The 22,379-nt window shown below is 47.7% G+C and overlaps 1 protein-coding gene across 1 annotated transcript in view; it reads right to left on the minus strand.

The window, feature by feature from the left end:
• CAPN13 (calpain 13) overlaps window positions 1-15,845 on the minus strand; it is a 62,619-nt gene extending 46,774 nt beyond the window's left edge. The window contains exons 1-2 of the mRNA XM_045550615.1: window positions 15,691-15,845; window positions 3,871-4,103 (exon numbers count right to left, since the gene is read on the minus strand). Of these exons, the coding sequence (XP_045406571.1) occupies window positions 3,871-4,068 (198 nt within the window). The 5' untranslated portion in view covers window positions 4,069-4,103; window positions 15,691-15,845. The remainder of the gene's footprint in view (window positions 1-3,870; window positions 4,104-15,690) is intronic.
• Window positions 15,846-22,379: the final 6,534 nt, after the last annotated feature.

Consider the following 22,379-nt stretch of genomic DNA (forward strand, 5'->3'; position numbering starts at 1 on the left):
AATAGTGCAAAAAGAACATTTCTATCATCCCAGAAAGTTCTATTGGACAGTGTTGATCTACTTAACAAGGATAATAATATTATCTACCTCACAGGACTATTAGGGTAATTAAATAAAATATTGCATGCAAAGCACTTAGGATAATACTTCACACATGTGCACACTTGATAAATGGGATTTATTATTTTCCATAAAATAAAAATTCTCCTAAATGGGAGCCATGCTAAGCACCAAATTTAGTTCAGGAAAATATCACTCAGATACCCTGTGAATAAGTGTAATTCTTAGCATTGTCTCTTACGTTGCAGGGAGCACTGAGGAGTGGTGTCCTACTCAATGAACAGCCACAGCTGCTACAGAACGTGGCTGAGGGAGGGAGGGTTGGAAACTCCCTAAACAGAGAAGCAGAGTGAAGCAGGATGTGAAGGGGGCTTCTACCTCAAAGAAAGTTTCAGCAGCAAAATGGATTAAGTTAATTGTTAGAGGGAGGAAGGACAAGAGGAAGAGGAAGGAAAGGGTAGGTAAAGGCAGGGGAGGGAGAGAGAGAGAGAGAGAGAGAGAGAGAGAGAGAGAGAGAGAGATGGGTAGGCATAAAACACAAAGCAACTTTTCTGCACCAGGCATAGAAAGTTGAGCCTGGTTCTCCTGCCTCAGACTCTTAAGCTATCTTGAACCTACCAAGCTGGGATGAACACTCAAATTACAATGATGTCCATCATGGTATAACAGTTGCCTAGAGTAGGAGCTTCTCCATTGTCTGGAAAAGCCTAGAATGTAGAGAATGCCCACAGAGCCTTGGTAGCCACCTCAGCCATTATGCAGTGGGAGTTTGAGGAGCACAAGTGCAACCTCTGAACAGGCACTGAGCAAGCTGTACTTTGGCAGTTAAGCTTCTAAAAGTAATGGTAGGAAGGAGAACATGAGAAGAAAGCCATTTTTCACATTCCCTGCCAGTGTCCCCTTAGCCCCTAAATGGTTTTCTCTGAGCCACCTCTCTCTCCCTGAAAGTATTTGCTGAAACTGGCCGAGGGCTAAAGCTGAGATGACTGTGAAAGCCAGAGAATCCCAGGGGATAGCCCTGAGGATCCTAGCCTATGGCCTCTCTCCCAATTTTACCACAGTAACAACAGCTAGTGTTTAGTAAGTGCGAACAATGTGCTAGACACTATTCTAAGTATTGTATTTATTTTTCCTTAAAGTAATAATATACAGTACAGGTACAATTTTTATCTCCATTCTTTTTTTTACCTAAAAAACAGACAGAAGGGCAGAACATAAATAGGGAGATCTACTTCAAAGAGTGATTGATTTCCTGGTTATCTACATGAGGCAGGAGATTCTATGGGTGCATAAAATATTATTATTAGTGGCAAGCAGGAGCCCAGAGTATGACATGAATTTATCAAGAGGCCTTACGAGGGGCAATATAATGTGGTGTTAGGAATTCAGGTCTTGGAGCCAGACCCCAGGGTTCAAATCCCTGCTTTGCCACCATCTAGCTGCATGACTTTGGGCAGATTGCTCTATTCTCTGTTTCTGCTTCTCATCTGCAAAATGGGGCTAGTAATGGTACCTCATGCTGGAGATATTGTGAGGATTCGGTGAGCCAAAGCCCCTGGAGTCAGGCCTGCCACGTGGTCAACACTGTGTGAGTGGCGGCCATTACTATTAGGGCTGGGCCAGGCTGGCCATGGCTCCTCTTCCAAGGCTCTTTGCTGCGACAGCTGTGAGCTGTGGTAGTCAAGGACATCACAGTGTTGAAGGCGTGAGTACATCGGCTCTTTCCTCTGCCCTCGTACTTGGAAAACAGGTCAACCCAAGGTTTCTCTACTACACATACGAGTTTGAGACCTGCAGCAGGCACCTGTAGATAGAGTCTTTCATTCATCCACTTACTCATTCATTCATTCACCCAAATTCGGACAGAGTCCCTACTAGGTGCTCAAGTCAGTGTGAGGAAAAGTGCAGCGTGTGGAAGGGGTCTCAGTGCAAATCCTGGCTCCCTCCCTTGCTAATCGTGTCACTCTGGCAAATCATAGCACCTGTCTGAACTTCAGTTTTCTTTCCTACAAAATTAGGAAAGAACAAAGGAGACAAGGTAAGAGAAGACGCATGGAAAGCTCTGGAAAGTACTATACAAATGTAAGCATTGCTAATTCTGATAAGGGACACAAAGAAATAACAGTGTTTATGAAGAAATGCTGGAACCAAAAGTGACACCCTGGCCGAGTTCGGGTAAGGATTTGGATGAGGAAGGGAAGGGGAAATACGTATTCGGCCCATGGCTGCCTGTATTTTGGGCTCCTGGCATGATTCTGTATGAGTTGTTTCACTGCTGTTTGCCTCAGTTTCTCCTTGCCCCCAAAAGCTGTCACAAACTGAAATGTCGCTGGTATTAGGTAATAAGAAACTCTCAACGTTTTCTAAATAGAAATGTTATAAATTCTTCAACACTATAGATGTGGTCTCACATCTTATGGCTCAGCACCTTGTGAGAAAAGAAGAAAATACTTTCCAAAAGAATCTCTTCCGAAAATAACAAAGGAAAAGAAAAATGACCCTTCAGAACTTCTTTAAATAGAGTTCTCTGCCTCAGCTCTCCTCAGGAGGTGAAGCCAGAAGCAAGAGTTTTTGGGGACTTATTGCTGAAGGCTGAAACACCCTCATCTTTCTCTAAGCAGTGCCCCAAACCGCGCCTGATTCTCACAACTCTTCTCTTCCCCAAAGCCACAAATCCGTCCCAACTTAGTGCAAGAGGATGTCACCTCCAGAGCTTGATGTCTGGAGTTGTCCTTCCCATAGGCAGAACTGAATTAGATTTCCAGATTGGCCAGATACTTTAGAGGACCTCGGAGCCCCTTAATAGACACCATCAGAAAATACCTTTTCCTTATGACCTGACCTGTCTTTGTGGAAAGTGCTCAGCGGAGTGCTTGGCATTTCATTAGTGTCCAATAATAGCTGCTGATATTGTAATCATTAGCTTACTAGACATCATATTATTTTTTCTTGTCCTAGGTCCTGCTGGCAGCTTTTGGAAACATGGACAGAAGTTCGGGCATCAGGGTCCTCAAAGTGGTCCTTACCCAGGTTCTTTGCATCAGCAGTGGCCCTGATGAGATTATAAGATTGTTGCGTCTGCTGAGAAATTTCCCATGGAGCTTCATGCCCTAAAATTGAGAGAGTTCTAGAAAAACCAGCAGGACTCACCTTGCTGCGAGGTGGAGTCAGTGGCCATCTGCTGGGGTGGGGGAGTCAGGGTGGTTTGAACATTGTCTTGCAATGTCTGCCTAATTTTACAGCTGATGTCTGCAATCCACATACAGGTGATCAAGCCTTTATAAGATTGAGAGTGTGAATATGAAAGAGAGAGGCAAGGCAATCATCTAAATTCACCCTATCACATAAATGACTGAGGAGATCTTCCCTATGTGCAAGTTCTAACAGGGAAGGAAAAAAGAATATAAAGATAATGACACGTGACGAGGATAAAGGGTGACAGACTGACAGACGGGCTCAGTTGTGGAGGTGGTGGAGACTCTAAAGACTGATTACTACAATCCTCATGGCTTCCCATTTTTCAGATGAGAAAACGGAGGCATTTTAATCTAGTGATTTGCTCAGCGTTAGAACTGAGTTAGAGCCCAGGGGTCTGGGGTCCTGGGTGCTGCCACAGGGTCTTTGCCTCTCACTGAGTGGATATATAGTAACACTATAGCAGAGAGATAAGATGAATTTCACTCTCCTTCCAGTGTGGTTTGGGCCATCTGGGAAAATCAGGGCCGAGGCCCACCGTCCTTTCAGCGGGAGTTCCTGGAGCAGGCAGCTCTGAGGGCCTGGGGCCAGGTGTGTTCCTGGGGGCTCACTCACCTGGGGCCGCTTCCACTCCAGGTTGGAGAGATGTTTTCCCTGGAGCAGCTTCTGGCCTATGGAAGAAGCCACGGGAGGGAACGTCTCATCCTCAAAGAGCCAACCCCTGCTTAGGCAACGATCCCGCAAGGAGTTAAAGTCCTGGTCCTTGAACTTGATAACGCTGGTCTCTGCTAACAGCTCCTGGTTATGCGCCATGACTTTCCTTGGAAGACTTCTGAGGTCCTTTCCTTCTGGTGAGAAAAAGGGATATTCTTAGCGGTGAACCATCAAGCTCTTTGTACCATCAAGCTGCGAGACCCAGAAGGGCACCCTGACGTATGCCCCTTTACAAGTGGGGACACTGAGACCAGATCCGTGTGGTCCCTGGTGACACAGCCATTGGTGAGCAGGCCTGAACTAGAATCAGGCATCCTAACCCTCTGTTCAGCTCTCAATATGCTGCATCGGACAGCTTCTCACCACGCTGTTAGGGGCATGAGAGGCTGTGGGGGTACTCGTACCTTGGACAAACACTTATTGCGCACTGACCTTGTGCCAGGCACTCTTCTGAATGCTGGCAATCCAAAGATAAATTCCACATGATCTTTACCCCTTTGGGGCTGATTATCAAGCGAGAAAGATGTCTATCATTCAACAGAACAGCTCAATTAAAAACGTGCATATAGTCCCCTGGACGCAGAGAAGAGCAGCTATAAACTGCCATGGAGGGTCTGGAATGACTCTCCTTTGGGCAGTGACTTTTGAGTTGGCCCTTGAAGGAAGAAGAATTTGCTAGGCAAAGAATGAGTAGATAGATTTGGAAAAAAAGTGCCTGCAGCTACCCTGAGTAGCCAGATTGGAAAGGTCGCTGGCTGCTGGAGGGAATGGGGAGCGACCGCAGGGTTTGGTGGGGTGGGGAGCCGAGAGCTAGGGAGTGCTCGAAGAGACGGCCAGAAAGGCAGGTTGGGAAGCTGGATGGTGACATGTTTCATACCCTGCAAGCTCTGCATGGCATTGGAGAGGTGGGCACGGCCAGATCTGTATGTAGGATTGTGCTGCAGGTTGGGGGGCAGGTTGGGGGACAGGCAGAGGGGCTGGGCAGGAAGGAGAAGCAGGGAGGAGGCTAGGAGGCATTTGTCCATGGGAGAGACGGTGGTAGAGCAGGAGAAGAGAAGCCAGAGGGGAGACAGATTCGAGACATTTTATAGGCGAAGAATTGAAGACGAGGGTAGGGGAGGAGGAGGAGTGTGGTGATGATCTCACATGTGTATACACACGCCAAAACTCATCAAAGTTTACATCTTAAATATGTACAGTTTTCATATGTCCTAAATAGAGTTGTTTTAAAAATTAAATACAGTATATAGTTATACAGTCTTCAGTAACTCGCTTCCCCCCTATAGGTAAAAATGTAGCTGAATGTCATTCATTTTCATAGCCGCATAATACATTATTCTACAATTTGTGTATACTACTCCTCGTGACGGACATTTAACATTCTCCTCTTGGTTTTAATAAAAAGTATGCTATAAGTGTTCTTGTGCACCACCTCCTGATAAACATGAGTAAGATTTTTTGTAGCTTATATTCCTAGAAATAGAATTTCTGGGTTTAAGATATGCACATACTCAATCTCACTAAGCATGCCAAATTATTGTCCAAGGTTGTACCAATTTGCAACCTCGCCAGAAACGCAAAAGAGCTCCCATGGCTGTACATCCTCACTAACTCAGTATCGGCAGCCTTCTCATCTGTGCCCATCAGTGGGAGTCAATGGCTACTCCTTGTGGTCTTAATTTGTTTCCCTGATTATGGGCAAGACTGAGCACCTTTCAATATGCTTATTCTTCATTCATGTTCCCTCTCTTGAGAAATGAATATTCATATCTTCTGCCCATTTGTCTGTTGGGTTGTCTTTCTCTTATTGATTTGTAGGAATTCTTACTTACTCTGGCTGTTTGTCTTTTGTTAGTCCCGTGTGCTGTAAATATCTTCTCCCAGTGTGTGGCTCATCTTCCTAATGCCTTCACTGTGTCTTTTGATGAACACAGATATTCTTCATTTTACACAAATGTGACTGTTTTACAAGGATTTGCTTATATGTTTAAGTATTGTAAGTTGTCCTAAATGTTCATTCTTATGGGAACTTAACATAAGAAGCTTTGTGAGAGATTCTTCTTTAAATAAGAAATTTGTTTATAATTAACACATACATTCTTCCAAAACACTGATTTAAAATTTTTTATAGCACTATAATAATATTTTTAAGAAGTCTGAAATTTATAGGAAAATTTTGAAATGGACTTGCAAAGACACAATTTTGAGTACTCAGGAAATAAAGCTGGTATTTCTAAAAGCAAATATAGCCTTACTAAAGCCAATTACTTAACTTTCCCTTTCGTTTTCTTTCTCCCCTCCCCACTAGATTGCTTACTTTGGAGGAAGAGGAGAATTTTATATATATACACACACATACACACATATATGTATATATACACACATATGCATATTTTGATTTTTAGAAAGAGTTTGATAAAACCACCACCTATTCCCTCCATATAGACCAGTTTAGACTAGACTGAGTAGATTGTATACCCTGTGGTAAAGGGCAGCACAATATAGCACAGTACAGTATAGCACAGAAATAGATTTCACAGCTTGACCCAGAAATTATGGACGAATGGTTCTGGATTAGCTTGGAATCATTGCACTATGATAGTCACAGACCTCTGTCCTGTGTACTGTCCTGTTTAATATTTTTATCTTGATCCTGGAAGATGTTGAAATGAAAGCAAAGATCCTTTTCCACTCTTTCATCATTTTTAGTACTAGAAAGGAAGGAAGAACAATTAACCAAGCAGATAACAGAATCAAAATTCTAAATGACCTCGGAACCAAGAAGACAGAATTTAACCAAGGAAACTGAAAACCTGTCTTCATATTTCAATGTTAACTGTGCAAGTAAATAGTGAACAGGGTCCAAAAATGGCATCTTGAAAATATTTTGTCTGCCTTACTTGACTTCCTATTAAAAATGAGGCAAAACTATAAAAGATTTGACAGGATCTGAATGGCTTCGATAGCAGTACGGTGCTGCTCTAGACGGAATAGCCCAGTCCCCTGTACAAAGCCACGCTTGACCCCACGTGGACATCTGTGTCCAGCTCTAGGGGCTGTGTTCGCAGAGGCACATCGACACTGGTGCCCACAGGAGAGTGTTTGAGCAGTGCTGGCTGGGGAGGCGCACACTCTGCTCGCAAGCAGGGGCTCCTGGCATGCAGTTATCGCCACCGGAAAGAGGTGGGGACTTTTTCTAATTGGCACAAATATGCCACACAGGCTGGAGGCACTCCAGCTAAGTATACGAGGAGCCTGGAAATCCCTTCCTGGGAAGGAGAATGAGAGATCTAGAGACATTTATCAGGAGAAAGGCAGAGTGAGAGCCCTGCGGTGACCATCAGACTTGGCCCCTGCAGCCCCGCTGCCCAGCCCTGCAGAGAGCAGGGATTTAACCACCTCTGGTCCCACAACTGGGCTTCCCACTCCTAAGCATCCCTGGCTGCCTTTCTGGCCCCCAAGGTTATGCTCCAGTTTGGAAAACCAGGCCCTGCCTCATCCCTTGAGAAAAAGAGAAAAGACAAAGAGAGGCAGTGTGGAACGGTGGTCAGAGCATGCGGGTCAGGGTAGAACTTTGGTTTGAGTCCAGCTGTCACTTACTGATGGAACGATCTCGGGCAACCCCCTCAGTGTCTCTGCGCCTCTTTCCCTTACACATAAAGTGGGCTGGAGGTGGGGTAATAAAACCAGGCTCGCAGCTGTAGGTGGTTATTAAATGAGAAGATTCTTGTAAACGGCTTGGCGTGGCACATAGTAAAAGCCTGTGACTGTCACCCTCACAGGAACTCCCTGAACTTGAGCCCAGTGTCTGGGGCCCTGTACCAGGTGGTGGGCACCCCAGGCACTGGCCCGTCACCCCTGCACTTCCACCCTCAGGGCTCTCCAGGTTCCAGAGTTGTGTTCTTCCCGTGTGTCCAGACCCCTGATGCCCCTATCTGCCTGCAGGAAGCTCTGGGTACGCATCCTCATGAGCCGTGCCGTAAACCACGTTATCCTTCAGCACCTGCGGCTGGGCCAGTGTCCCACAGCCTCCCCCTGTCCCAGGGGCTTTCTCCTCTCCCTGCCCGCCCTGTCCTGCCATCATGGCCAGGTTGGCTGAAGCCAACCACATGCCCCGTGGAAAGGATTTGAAAGCAAAGGAAGAACACATGACCTGTGTGGCCCAGAGGGGGAACTAGTCCCCAGATATTTGGGGAGGGGTGGTTTTGATCAGAGAACTTTGCAATAGAGCCCTCTGTGATGATGGACGTGTTCTAGACCTCTGCTGTCCCGTACAGCAGCCACCAGATACGTGTGGCTATTGAGCACTTGAAATATGGCTAGTGCAATTAAGGGACTGAATTTTCATTTTTACTCAATTTTAATTCATATACATTTAAATGTATATACCCTCCATGCATCCCTACTGGCCAGCACAGAAGGAAAGAACTGCTAATGACAGGAATTATCACGGAACAAGCAAGGAAGGCCGTGAGCACTTCAGTGGAAATGGTGGCGCAGAGGCTGGATGACGGCAAGAGGGTGGCGCAGGAGGGCCCTTGAACAGGGCGGGTCACTTTCACTTCGACCTGCCAGGTTCTCTCCACTCAGTTGCTTTGCTTCAGCATCGTACTTTGGCAACCAAACCACTCATTCACTTTCTGCCAGTGATACGAAGGTACCTCCTCACCCACCCCCAGCCCCCACGATGACAGATGCTGGAGTGGCCCTGGGGTCCCTGCCTGCAGGATGCACTCAGCATGTTCCAGCAACAAAAGGGTGATTTTGTTTGCCTTTTTTTTGCAATCATCTAAGAAACAGGAAGCAGCACTCAATTGTTCCCTGCTCAGGAGTGCTGCACACAGCCCTCTCCTGGCTGGTGTTTTTCAGAACAATGGAAATAAATCTGATGTAATGTAGCAGAACACGACAAGGGACGGTTTCCCCCTTAACAAATACTCATTTGAAATGGTGCCCAAACCCTGCACTAGGAGCGATCTATTTCCCACAACAGTGTTCCAGCAAAACCCATTACTAATTCCACAACTCAAATTAAAACTAACAGAGCTTGAAAGCTGGGGCTGACACTCTCTCTGCTGACAAGGAACAAGGAAGGGTGGGGGAAGGGGCCCGCACACTTGTGCGCGTGTGTTTAATTACACTGTTTAACACATTGAGAATAATTTAGCTACCCGAGTGGAGAAAATAAGGCACTTAACTGCTCTCTGGTGGAAAGAAACCACGTGCAAACCACTCTCAGCTATACGCCACCTTGATATACCTCAGGGCTTTGGGGGCGGCAGCCGGGAGAAGGGGGAGGAGGGAGAGGAAGAAAGAGAAGTTTCTATATATACAAATCTACTGTGAATTGGGAAAAATATATGACAATTTCTCAAGGAGAGCTGATAGGAGATGGGGTGAGTGTGAGAATGAACACAAATGTCAGATTTCAAAGATGGAACTTAACCCCCAGAGCAGCGCTGCCCTGGGCCATGCCCGAACTTCAGAATCATGGCAGAGTGTCCATGCCTTCGTGGCCTGAAGGCCATGGGTGGGGTTTGTGGCCTCTAGAAAGTCAGGTCTCAGGGGAAGACTATCCAGGGCTTACTTTGCAGAAGGGGAAACTGAGGCTTGAGATCAAACAGGTGAAGTTTATGCAGTGCTTGGACTCAACTCCTGTCCCACTCCCAGCTCCAAGCTGGTGGTACGGCCTGCAAGCAGAGCATGCCACTGTCCCCATCAAAAGGCGTCTTACTTCCAGCTTAACCAGGGCTGGGAGTGGTACCAGGTAAGCAAGTGTTTCTTATCCTTTGAGATCATCTTTAATCCACCAAGGGCCATGGAAGAGGAAGAAATAAAATGAAAGAAGCATCTCATAGCTTCAGATTTAGACAGCTACGAAGCCTCCCAGATCTGGTACAGGTGCCAGAGAAGTAAATGCTCAGAATAGAACTATCCATCGCCTGCCAGCGACTCTGAGTTCAGCATCAGGGCTGACTGCCAAGGAGATCAACAGCTTGGCACGAGAGAGGCAGAAAGCAGAAGCCACTTCCTGTGGTTCCATAGTGGGCAACCCCAACCCCGTCTCGCCCTACTGCCCCCGGCCACGCGGACCCAGCATTTTCCTAGATGTGCAGACTAAGGGAGCTCCGAGAGCTCAGTGGATGGGTCCCTCCCAGGAGACCCTGCAGAGTAACAAAGAGAACGTTTGTCCAGCAGAAAGAATCTGTGCAGCTCCGCCAAATTCTGTGAGTCTTGGGCACATGGCTCCCTCCTCTAGCCTCAGTTTCCCACTTGGAACTCTAAGAAGGTTGGACTTACTGTTTTAAGTGATTTTCACCTATAATGTTCTCTGTTTCTAGAATTGAGAATATGAGTTCTTATGTACCCTAAATGATATGGTTAGACAATAAAATAGGAAGCCACAGAATGATTATTCCTTCAATTAAGTTTAGGTTCATCCTGTGACAACATTAAAAAACGAAATTTGTCTTTGCATGAAAGGATCCTCCTCTCCTATCCCCTAAGGGCTTTGATATGTGTCATTCAATTATGAAAGAGGCCTAGAAAGTTCTTGAGTAGACTGTCAACCGTATTCTATGGACAAGGTAGAGTATTTTTTCTGGGTTCTACAATTAAATGTGTCTGAAAAACTGTGTAATATTTGATATGTTCTTAGCTTTCTGAGCATGGATATTTTTGGTTTTCATCCATGAAGAAGAGATGTTCTTCCCACTTAGCTGAGTGAAATGTTGTCTGAAGCGAATCAGGTGGACTTAGGAAGTTGGGACCTGCCGTGTGTCAAGTTAAAATCCTGGGTCTTAGGAGCCACCATCTCAGAGCAACACTCCCAGGCAGACCCCAGGCCCCGGACCTGCTCACGTCCCAAAGGCATGAGCCAGACAGGACTAGGTTTAAGGTCTTTTTTCTTTCCTTTTTTTTTTTTTTTAAAGGATCTTTAGAAGTTGAGGCCACATTTAAATAATCCATTTATTCTTAAAGGATTTCCTCCCAGACTATCTCCTTAGGATTTTCATTTAAGTGAGACAAAGAGAAACAGAAAACAGATGAGACAGCAACAAAGACAGAGGGACCACACAGAGAGACAGAGTGGCGGAGACCAAGACAGAGAAGGGGAGGGACAGAGAGGGGCAGGGACATCCGGTCTGGGGGTGGGGGGACTGAGGAAGAGGGTGGGAGGAAGAGAGGGTGAGACACAAGGAGGACAAAACCCACTGGTTTTTGGCATTCTCATGCCATCCTGGCATTCTATGGCACTGAAGTTGTATCCAAATATCGCCCTGCTTTCTCATGCCTCACATGGGAATTCTCAAGGCACAGCTGGAAAACAGAGATGCAGTTTCTGTGACTCCCAGATGGAGCCTGTGAGACACCCTCACCCCCAGCACCACTATGGCTACACAGGGGAGGGAAGAGGGCAGTGGAGGCTGCAGTTGGACCTCTGGCTGGGCCACTGGGACATCCCAGTCTGTGCCCGGCCATCCTGGGCATCCCAGGCCAGTGGAGGCCACAGAGGTGAGTGGGCAGAGCCCTGGACTGGGGGCCTCATTGTGGCTCTGCCAAGGGCCACTCCCACCGTGGCGTGGGGGACAGTGGTGGGGAGACAGGCCCTGGAGTGCCAGCCGCCAAGCATGCTGGCTAAGGGAGCCATTGACTTTCCTGACCAGGAGCTCAGGGGCACACGGGGAAGGCTCCCGGGAGGCCCAGGCCAGCTTCCTTGTTCTGAGAGCAGGCTTCCATCCAAGCAGGTGGGGTCCCGCCTCTGGGGTCAGGGACAGGGCATGGACCAGTGGGAGGAGAAAAGTTGTTCGAAAACAAGAGCTTTCTGTATTAACCGTGTCAAAAAGCTGCATGAGAGAGAGTGTGTGTAAAATGCAAGCCTGTGAGTGCAACGTTTGCATGAGTGAGTAAAGCAGAGAAAGCAGGCGGGGAGCGGGTCAGGCCTCTGACGTGTCCCCTGCTGCCCCCTGTGCCCTCCCCCACCCCTAAGGAATCCATGAGGACAGAGCACCTGCAGGCGGGGCTGGAGGGAGAAGGAGAGGCAGTGGGGGGAGAGGAGAAAGAGCCCGCTCTGAGGCCTGACATGGAGGCGGGAGAAGGCCAGGCCCAGGCAGGGGCAGGGCTGGGGGCGTCCACCTCAGAAAAGGTGGAGACGCTCACAGGAGACCTCCACCCCTCCGCTGCCTGGGCCACCTTCTAGAACAGGGGAGGCAGGCAGGGAGCTGTGGGCAAGCCCGGTGCCCATCTGGGGAAAGTGACCCGGCTGAGCGGAAAGGGGGCTTGAGCACAGGTCCGGGGGGATGTGGCACTGGGTCAGGATGGCCTCTGAGTTGACGGAAAGTGCCTGGAGCGCCCGCCGGCCAGAGGCCAGGAGCCAGCCCCCTGGGAAAGCCTCTGCCCTCACGGCTCCCTCAGGCTGTGCCGTCTGAGTTTAACTGCAGCCCCTGCCAGGAGGCTGCAGCTTTCTGAGAAGGAGCCTAACGGTGCAGTTCAGCTGGTCTGGCAGCCACTTCTGGGTAAGGATCAGACTGGGCAGAAGACAGAGTGTTTGATGAGGGGAACGAGGGCAAACATGCCTAGGACTCAGGACCCTGTCACCTCTCCTGCCCCAGGCACTTGGGAACAGATCCCGATGTGGGCCATTGGCTGCGCCTCCTGGAGGCAGGTGTGTGGCCAGTTCTGATGGAGACCAGCCCCTCAGCGTCTCTGGCCACCGACTGTCATGGGGTCTGCCTCAGTCCTCTGCACTGGGTGAGGGCGCTGGTCAGGAAGGTGGGCACGGCAGGGCTGACCCCGTGGTGATCAGAGGCCAGAGTGCTGCCCAAGGGACATTTCTTTCAGAGGGAAGGCAAGAAAAGGTCCTGGCCACTCTCAGTTTCAAAGGTCCCTTGGGGCTTATTTGGCCAGAGGAAAGACATTAACCCCAGAGCCCTGGCTCTCTCCCAGCCCAAGCACTTAGAGGCAGCCCATCACCCGGGCCACTACCTCTCGGCCCACGTGCAGCTCCATTAGAGGGGGCAGCAGTGGACAGACCTTCCCTTCATACCCCTATGCCATCTCTTAAAAATTTGGATCTGTTTATTGGGTAGATAGTTCATCTCTGAGGCTATGCAGAAGCCATATGGGATGGTGGTCAGCTGCCTTCCAACATCACAGGTGGCCAGACGCTGGAAGACCCCATGGGGATCACCTTGTTCAACTTTCTTTGCTATTAAGATGAGGAAACAAGGCTTGGCTGGTTGTTTCCTGGGAGAATCACCCGTGCAGATTGGTGAGCTTTCCACGCACTGCACAGCCTCCTATTATATTGCAAACTTTTTAATTCAAAATGGTTTGTGCAAAGCAAAAGTGGTGCATAGCAGAGAAGACTCCACTGAGAATTCAGGGATCGAGACAGAAAAGAGGCTGAGCCCAGGGTTGCTATGGTCTAAAGCAGCATTTCCAACCAGTGTTCAGTACGGGAAGGGGTGGTGCGTTCAGTTCGACCAGTTTCTTTCTTTTGGCCTCCTCAGAGCCTTTACATGCAAACCTGAATCATGACTCTCCAAGGAGGGAAGAGCAAAAAGCAACATTCATCCAAACATTTTATCACAGTATCTTTATATCAAGGCGCTCCCAGCAACAGCCCCCAGAATTTGTGTTCTATGTACCATGCTACAGGAAACACTGGTTCAAGAGATGGAGTCCCAAGGATGGCAGGAAACCAACATCCCCCTCTTGATTTTGCTCTGGTCTTTTGCATGGCCTTGGCTTTCTTCCCGGCTGTCGGTGGCATGCCCCACCACACAGAGTTGTGAGAGTGTTGGAATGCACCCAATCTGCCTTCCTCCAAACCCTGGGGAGAGAGGGATGGACCAGCCTACCTGAGGACTCAGGGGATGTGCCAAGCCTCCAGGATTTCTCAGTGGCTGCCGAGGGGGTCAGATGACACAGCTAGAAGAGCAGGGGGCAAACTTTGAACAATAAGAGCTGGGAGACAGAGGGAGCAGGCAAGTAAATGTCTTCTCCACGCTCTCTCTGATGTGCTATTCCAAGGCGCAATGCTTCTGTAAAGCCAGTCCAGAGGTGTCCTGCTTTGGCCAAGTGGCCGGCTATGTGTCTTTCTGAAGAGAGGCAGGTGGGTGACATGTGCTTTCGTCCTTCTCTTCTCAGTTCCCACTCTCAGTTCCCGCTCCCCTCACTCTCCCCACCCTGGTACCACACCTCCTAATAAGCAAGTGCATCAGCACTTATGCTCTGCCTCAGGCTGTGTTTTATAGAGAACCAGGGCTAAAATAATATCAACAGTAATAACGAAAATTTCGTGAGCACGTACCATATGCCAGACACTGCTAAGTACTTTGCAGGTACTATCTCAGTTAATCTTTTCAGTAATCTTATGAGGCAGATGCTGTGGCTACCACATTTTAGTGATGAGGAAACTGGGACCCAGAGAAGTTACGTAACATTCCCAAAGTCACACAGCTAACACATATGGCAGTATGAAGCACAATGCTCAACACTGAGTATGCCCTCAGTGCCAGGAGGTGGGTCATTCATGTGTGTATTTCTTAGTAGCACCTTTTCTTCCAAGGTGTTCTTTCAAATAGTTCACAGAATGCAACCAAGTAACCAGGGGACAAGACAGGGTGCCAGGAACAACAGAACTCTAGCTCTGTCATTTGCACCTGGTACGAGCAGCTTAGTAGAGAGTCATTCACCAGATAGCCTACTTTTTCCATCTACAAATTAGCGATAATGAGCTCATGCTACATATAACTCTTGCCTTTTACAAAACTGGTAGGTTATTATATTTTCATCAATGAATGCACTAATAAATGAACCTTCCTCCAGCCATCACTCCCCCACCCCTTCAGAAAAAAAAAGTAACTGAGGTCAAGCAGGTTACAAAGTAGGGCAATTCAAGAAGATGTGCTGACTGAAGATCCAGTTAATCCCACTTGAGGGTAAGCAAAGTTCTGTTTGTGACCCAAGACAACAGGGCAGTCACTAGTTCATGACCTGACTGTAGCTACAGAGGGGAAATATCTGCACTGACTCTAATCTGGTTAGCTTGGGTTCAAGCTAAACAGCTGGAACTGTCCCCTAGAGAACAGCATCACATCCCAAAGATTACACAATTTTAGCAGCCACAGAGACGCATGTATGTGACATATGATGCTGCTGGAAGGGTATAGAACTGTCTGAATCTCTAAAGGGTTAGTCATCTGTCTTTCATGATTAATCGGATTTTTCAACTTCATTCATTCTAACTATTAGGCTAGATCGTTAGAAAACAAAGGGCCTATGACCCATTCCTTCTTTTAGCAAATATTTATTGACCCCCTGCTACATGTCAGAAACTATATACACCAGTGAACAGAGAAGACACGATTCCTGCCACCAGGGTATCCCTTATGGTGAACGTGGCCCTCAAGGTTGTGGCTTCGAATGAGCAAAAAGCAAAGGTGATTCAATGATGAAGAGATCCTCTCTCCATGCAAAGTTTACATCAGTGTCTCTTAGAAAATCAACTCATCCTTTGTCCTAGTTTTCTTACAGCATGTCCTTGGCCCACTGCATCAAAAGTACCCAGTTTCCAGAGCGACTGAGTGCATACCCCTGGGCTGAGGACTCAGAATCAACATAACTAAGAAGCTCTCTGGGGACATTCACCTGCTCACTAAAGTTTGAAAGCCTGTCTTGGTCCAAGGCCCTGGGAAATGACCGCTCACACCTTACCTGTTTCCTAGACCAGTGAGTCCAATGGTGTGTCGTCAGCGGTAAGGTGTGGGCAGGTCCCAGAGGCTCCTCGGCAGCAGTTTTGCAGAATGGAGAGTGGCGGAGGGGACCAGTGGAAGGGACTGGCAGGGGACAGGGCCGTGTCCTGGTGAAAGGGCTGCAGCCGGCAGTGCTGACATCTGCTCCCTCCTTCCCCAGGACTCTTCCTTATAAGGGTTCAGCGGGTGTGGCTCCACTTTAGTTAAACAGTGACTCCAGCTCTGGGCCCTGGTGCCCCACAGAGAGAGAGAAGATATTGCTGTAAACAGCAAGACCTTCCAGACCCTCCACCCCCAGTCTACGTCCTCCTGATCCTGTCTCACTTCCTGGGGCCCTGAGCTGCCCATTTCTCGGCTGCTTGCTTGTGGTTTTCATTGTTTCCAGATACTTCAGTTTCTTTATTCTGCTTCAGGGAATTGTAGTTTTGTTTTGTTTTGTTTTGTTTTACAACCCTCCCCCTCAGGAACCCGTAAGAAGAGTTGAGGAAAGACCCAGCGAAGCAACCTTCCTTCAGGCCTCACTTCCACGCAGGGAAGTGCAAGTGCCACGTCTTCCCCGTCAAGAGTGGCCACGCAAGGGCAACCACATGGCACGCCCTTTCTACTGGAGAGCATCTTCTTTCTACAAATCAACCGCACGGTTTTAACCCCTGGGCATGGGGAGGCCCGGGGAAGGTCTCTGCATCACCCCTGCGCAAGGGATCAAGAGAAAGAGATGAGGCATGTGGAGCACGTGCTTCCAGATTCCAGAACCCCCGCAGCACAGCTCACTCTGTGTCGTGGGAAGTAGTGATAAAATAGGGAAAGCAAGGAAACGGCGTGGAAATCACCAGAAGCTGATAGGACTGCTCCATCCCCAAACTGAGGAGTAGAAAGAGATGAGATTGGGAATGTGGAAGGAAGAATCAGAGCATCTGGGAAGCATGGACGTGGGTCTTAATCCCAGCTCTACCATCTGTGGCTCTGTGACCTGGGCAAGTCCCTGTCCCTCTGAGGCTTAGTTCACTAATCTGTGGACTGAGGATTAAGATGCTTGCCCTGGCTGCCTCATGTTTTTTAGTGGGGTGCCTGCACCCCAAGGGACACTTTTTATTAGAACTTTCACTATAAATACAGTAAGCGATACACACACACTATTATATACATATAATTAATGAATAAATAGGCATATATTTGTAGTGCATGCTCAAAATGATTTTACTAATAGGACATGCAATCAAAAATGTTTAAAAGCCATAGTTTCATAAAAAATGGTGAGAGAATGCTTTAGAAAGTCCTACCCGCAGGAATATATCTTAAGATGGTGCCTCAAGAAAAATAATTGAGAGTTTTCCTGCTTACTGATGATGATTTTGTCTTCTCCCAGCTCATAAAATATTTCTTTTTCCACTAAGAGCAGGAACTCCCAGAGCAGTGCCCAGAGCAGTCTGAGGGAGCACTGAGCTAAAAAGGGAGGTATCTCTCAACGGGATGTTCTTGGCGCCAGGGCAGGTGTGGGGCCTTGTAAAGACCTGTTCACAGGTCCAAGGGGCTGTTTTCCTTTTTTGGCTTCTTTGGTTCTTGGTGTTTCCCGTCCCCATTCATATGTTCCAATGAATGGGGAAGGGAAATGTTTTCCAGAAAATTCCAGCCTAGGGCTGTAAACTGGGCACCACTTAACAGGAAATTCCTAGCCGTACTTGCTCCAGCTCTGGAGGAAGCGTGGCATACACTGAAATCCTTCCCATGCCTTCCTGGCATTGCCCACTGGGCACTTCACATCTGCCCTGAGATACAGCCCGTTGGTCCCACATGGTACCCACTGCAGCCCTCCCCTGCCACTGAGCCCCGTCCTCCCACACTGCGTGTGATGGCAGCTGCATCACGGGGGCCCACTGAGTCTGCCCCTGTCACTCCCTGTGTCTGCCAAATGCACAGGTCCTGCTGTGGCCACCCAAGCCTGGCCTGCCAGGGTAGGTCCTCGAGTGCCAACAGTGGGTACAGACTGTGGCCATAGTGCCACGGCCATACCCCACCCTTCTTTTGCCACACCATGGCTGCCTCTGCCGTGGCTGGCCCCTGCACTCACGCTGCTGACATGTCATGCTCAGCATCCTGCAGAAATGAGAGAGGAATAGCTTTTCTGCAGCCTCCTCTGAGCCAGAAGAAAATCGGAGCCACACTGGGCACAGGGGCCCCACCCTCCTCTTTTGGACCCAGGGATACCGTCCTTGAGCCAGTCTTGCCCGTGTGAGTCCACCTTCTCTTGGAAAGACGTCTGTCTCAGCAGACTCTTTACTCATTCACAGCAATCCGCTCCTGAGTGTCCCCCCACTTGCCACGCTCTAGCCATGCCTCGAAATACCCAGATCTTGAGGGACACAATGCTTCACCCTCCTCCCTTCTCCTCCTCTGCTTCTTTCACCCCTCTATTCTGCCTGTCTCCCTCTCTTCCCCCTCCATCATTCCTTTACAAGCTGTTTCTTGTACCAGCATCTGTGCCAGGCACAGGGGACCTAACGGTAGACCCCATGGAGACAGCAAGCCTGGTAGTTTAGAGTCTAGTGAGAGACAAATATGAAATCCATAACCACAAAAGCAGCCAGACAATTTCACTTGTGATCAGTGCCGCGAAGGGGAGTTTCAGGCTCTGTGAGACCCCGAAACAGAGAACCCAACCTCACCTCCACTGAAGAGTCGTGGAATGCAGCTTCCCAGGCAGTGAAGGGTGCCGGGAGCTGGCCAAGAGGAGGGGGTGGTGGAGGTGGTCCAGGCAGGGGTGAGAGTGGCGAGAGATGCAAATCCCATGTATGGCTTGATGAATTTTCACAAAGTGAAACCCAAGTTCCCAGCACCCAGATTAGGAAACAGCATTGCCGGGACCCAGAAGCCCTCTGTGCCCTCCTCCCCAGGCTGTCCTCCAGGACGCCCACGAGGTACCGTCCTCAGTCCTGTTCCTTTTGATAAGCTTCATCCTCTTTGCCTTTATGAGAAAACAAACCCTGTGTTGACTTAGGGAATTAAATCAAATAATCCTGTAAAATATGACAAAGGGCACTATTTTTGGCAGGGCAAACAGGTATACAGAGCATTTGCCACGTAGGTAAATGGATCATTGAACAGATTCTATGTATTTTTACATTCCTCCGTGGGTGGAAATAGCAAAGGCAACAAAGCACTGTGATTTTTGTTAGTGCCAAAAAGTATGAAGTGCCTGGAGGTCACCCAGCTTGAGCTTGCTGTGCCGGGGGGATTGCCGATCGCCCAAGTCGGGCCCGGGGCCGTTCCACCCCAGTTTCTTCTCCTGCCCCGGGGCACAGAGCCCCAGCAAAGGCCAGGGTTGCCATCCTCATGCACAGAAGAAGAAAGTGAGAGCGTGGAATGTGTTAGGAGGGTGGGCAGGAGGTGAAGGCTGCAGGAGCAGAAGGAACCCAGGGTTGGTTTAAAAATGACTGGTATTCCTGATTATGAAATATTCATAACAGAAGCATTTGAAAAACTGTTGAAAAGTTTTTTAAAAAACCATAGATATCCAGAGATAACAACTATGTCCTGTCGTTTTTTTCTAGACATAGCCACACATAACTCAGACATTTCAGTCATTAGAGCCTGCAGATGCCTGTGAGAGATGTCAGCCTAGTACCCATGTCCCTAATGTACTGGCTCAGAGCCTTCTCCCTGATGATGCAAAGCTCCCCCCAGTAGTTCTAGAAAGCCCTGGGAGTGTCTTCTGGGTGTCCGCAGAGCATCGTCTGCTCCTCATTGGGCATTATGGTCTCCGGGGCACCCTATACCTTCTCTAAGAAAGCTCTGCCTTGGTCAGGATTCTGGACTCTTGACTGATTGGTCTCTATTGGCTCTAGCCCACTTCTTCCACTCCCAAATTTCTTCTTGGGACCCTCTTCCCATCCAAATCACTCGTGCAAGTTTATGCCACTGAAGGGAGGTGTTAAGAGTATCAAGTCTTAGCCAGACATGATGGTGCACAGCTGTAGTCCCAGCCACTCAGGAGGCTGGGGTGAGAAGATCACTTGGGCCTAGGACTTTGAGACCAGACTGGGCAATATAGCAAGATCCCATCTCATAAAAATAAAAAATTTAAGAAAATAAATAAATAAATTCAACTTTTATTACTTAAAAAAGAGTATCATCTCTAATCTAAACTTATTCTCAATAGGATCAGCCTATTTCTTTCTCTTTCCTCCTTGCCACATACATCTTTTCCTTATTTTTTTCACAAAATCTAGTTACACTATAGATCATTTTGTATCCTACCTTCTTCACTTTAAATTAGATCATAAACATTTTTCCATGTCATTATATCATCTTCAAAACTATGATTCTTAATGACTGCGTAGTATTTCAATACTTGAATATAATATTGTTTAACCAGTCCTACATTTTTGGACGTTTAGATTATTTTTTAACTTTTGGCCATTACAAATCCTTGTACATGAACCTGTCCAAATGGTTCCAATGAATTTCTTATGATAATTCCTAAAAGTGAAATTACTAGGTCAAGAGCTATGAACACTAGAGGATTTTGATTCCTAATGCTTAAGTCCAAAAGACTGCTCCAGGTTACAGGCCCACTGGCAGTATATAAAGGCCTTTCTCCAATCTATTATAAAATGGGGTCACTTATCTAGGATGGGGAGGTGGAGCATTAGAGAGTAGAAAAGTGAACTCCAAACCCTCATTGAAGCCTGTGAGTTCTGATACCCTCTAGATATCTCTAACTATCACTTCCCCTTCCGGCCTCATCCTCTCCCTGGTACCCTGTGCTCTGCTACCAGAGTCCTCAATAATCCCCAGACACACTATACACTTCCATGTTTCCATGACTTCAAATGTGCTAGTTTTTTATCGAGAATTTCTTATCATCTCTCCTCTGTCCAATCAAACCCAAACGAACCTTTCAAAGTCCAGTTCAAGTATTCCTGCTGTTCTTACTACTTACCAACAGCAAATGTTCAGTAAAGGTTACCAATTGCCCCATGACTTCTTAATGGAGTACTGTGTCTAGGTTCTGGGCAAACATTTTACATGACTTACATCATTACTTTAATCTTTATAAACCTATAGGAAAGGTATCATTGTTCCTATTTTACATACAAGGACTGACTTTGAGAGGTTAAATAACTTGCCCAAGGTCACTGAGATTTGAACGCAGTCCAACCTGACTCCAAAGCCTAGGTTCCTAGCCTCTACAGAGCTTTCCCCAATCTCATGGCTTCCCTCACGTCTCTGCACTATACAATCTCTTGTTCTCTCACTTAGGGTATTGTAGGCTTGATCATTTCCCAAGTGGTTCAGGAGCCACTTACAGGACATAGATAATGTATCCTCTATATCCCCAACTCCTAGTAGGTGCTCAATAAATCTGTGTGGAATTCAGGCAGTTGGTAAATCAAGTGGATTACCTGAATGTTGAAGAGGGAGACTGTTAATTTCTCTTGAGTTTGTAATAATTATTTTACCCAGGCAAATGAACTACAAGTTAGAGGAGTCCTCAGACTAGAATCTGGAACTAACGTGGAAGGCCCAAGAAGGTACCACTGGAGAGAGGAGGTGTAAGTCATTTGCCCTGAGAAAGATAGTTCCTAGGGACTTTTATGGCCTATGGAAAGGATAGGTCTTGTCATACTCTTAAACGCAGAGCAATAGGTCGTAAGTCCAATATTACCTTCAAGAGAAGCATTATAAACACTCAAGTTTTCAAATCAAACTGTCCTGGCCCCACCACTTACTTATTATGGAATTTTTGACAAGTTATTTAACTCTAAGCCTATTTCCTAAACACCAAAATGCTTATGATAACAGATTCTAACTCATCAGGCATCATGAGAATGAGAAAAGCAAAGGCAGGTAAAATGTTAATACTGAGCCTGGTACACAGTAAGTATCCAGTGAGTGATAGCTATTCTTAAGTGAAATTAGACCATTACCTAGCTGGTGGAAGTTTAGGAGAACCAAGTTAGGAGGGAGGCTGGGACTTCCAGGGTGGGAGCCAAGACACTTCGGGAATGATGAAGACGATAACCCAGGCTGAGCAAATCTAGGAGAAAGTCAGGAGTGGAAAAAGAACTCATTTTCATTTGTTTCTTAAAGTTTCCATTTCAAGAACAAGTAAGTCTGTACGCTGTGAGTATTGTCTGAAGAAACCAAGAGACGGGCAACATATGTTTGTCTCTGGCGTTGCCACATGTTGCTGTACCTATAAAGGCAGGAGAATTCAGCCAACGAGAGATGAGCTCGGCTACTGATATGGAAACCTCAGAAATAGAGGCGCTGAAAGGAAATGAACCCCTTCCTCCCTGATGTGGTGGAGTCCTGCTTGTGTTGGAGGAGCAGGAAGCAACACTTAGAGAGGGGTGCGTCTGCGCCAGGGCAGGTTCACTGGGCGCAGCTCTGCTCCTCTCCATGTCGTAGCACCTTTCAGGGAGAGCACCTTTGGTGGACACCAGATCCATGAAAGCACGGTCCAAGGGTGGTCACTGTCACTGCAGCCTGAGGAGGATGCATGGACCAGAACCCTATCCCATCCTGGGTCTAGAACCCCAGGGGAGGTGGGGAAAGGCAGGATATAGATTGTTCTTGCTAATTCCTTCTGTGGTTGTGTCTCCCAACAGACGTTTTCAGAAATTTGAGGCAAGAGGGCTTAGATCAAAC

The sequence above is a fragment of the Lemur catta genome, chromosome 4 (assembly GCF_020740605.2).
Source record: "Lemur catta isolate mLemCat1 chromosome 4, mLemCat1.pri, whole genome shotgun sequence".
Classification (NCBI taxonomy): Eukaryota; Metazoa; Chordata; class Mammalia; order Primates; family Lemuridae; genus Lemur; species Lemur catta.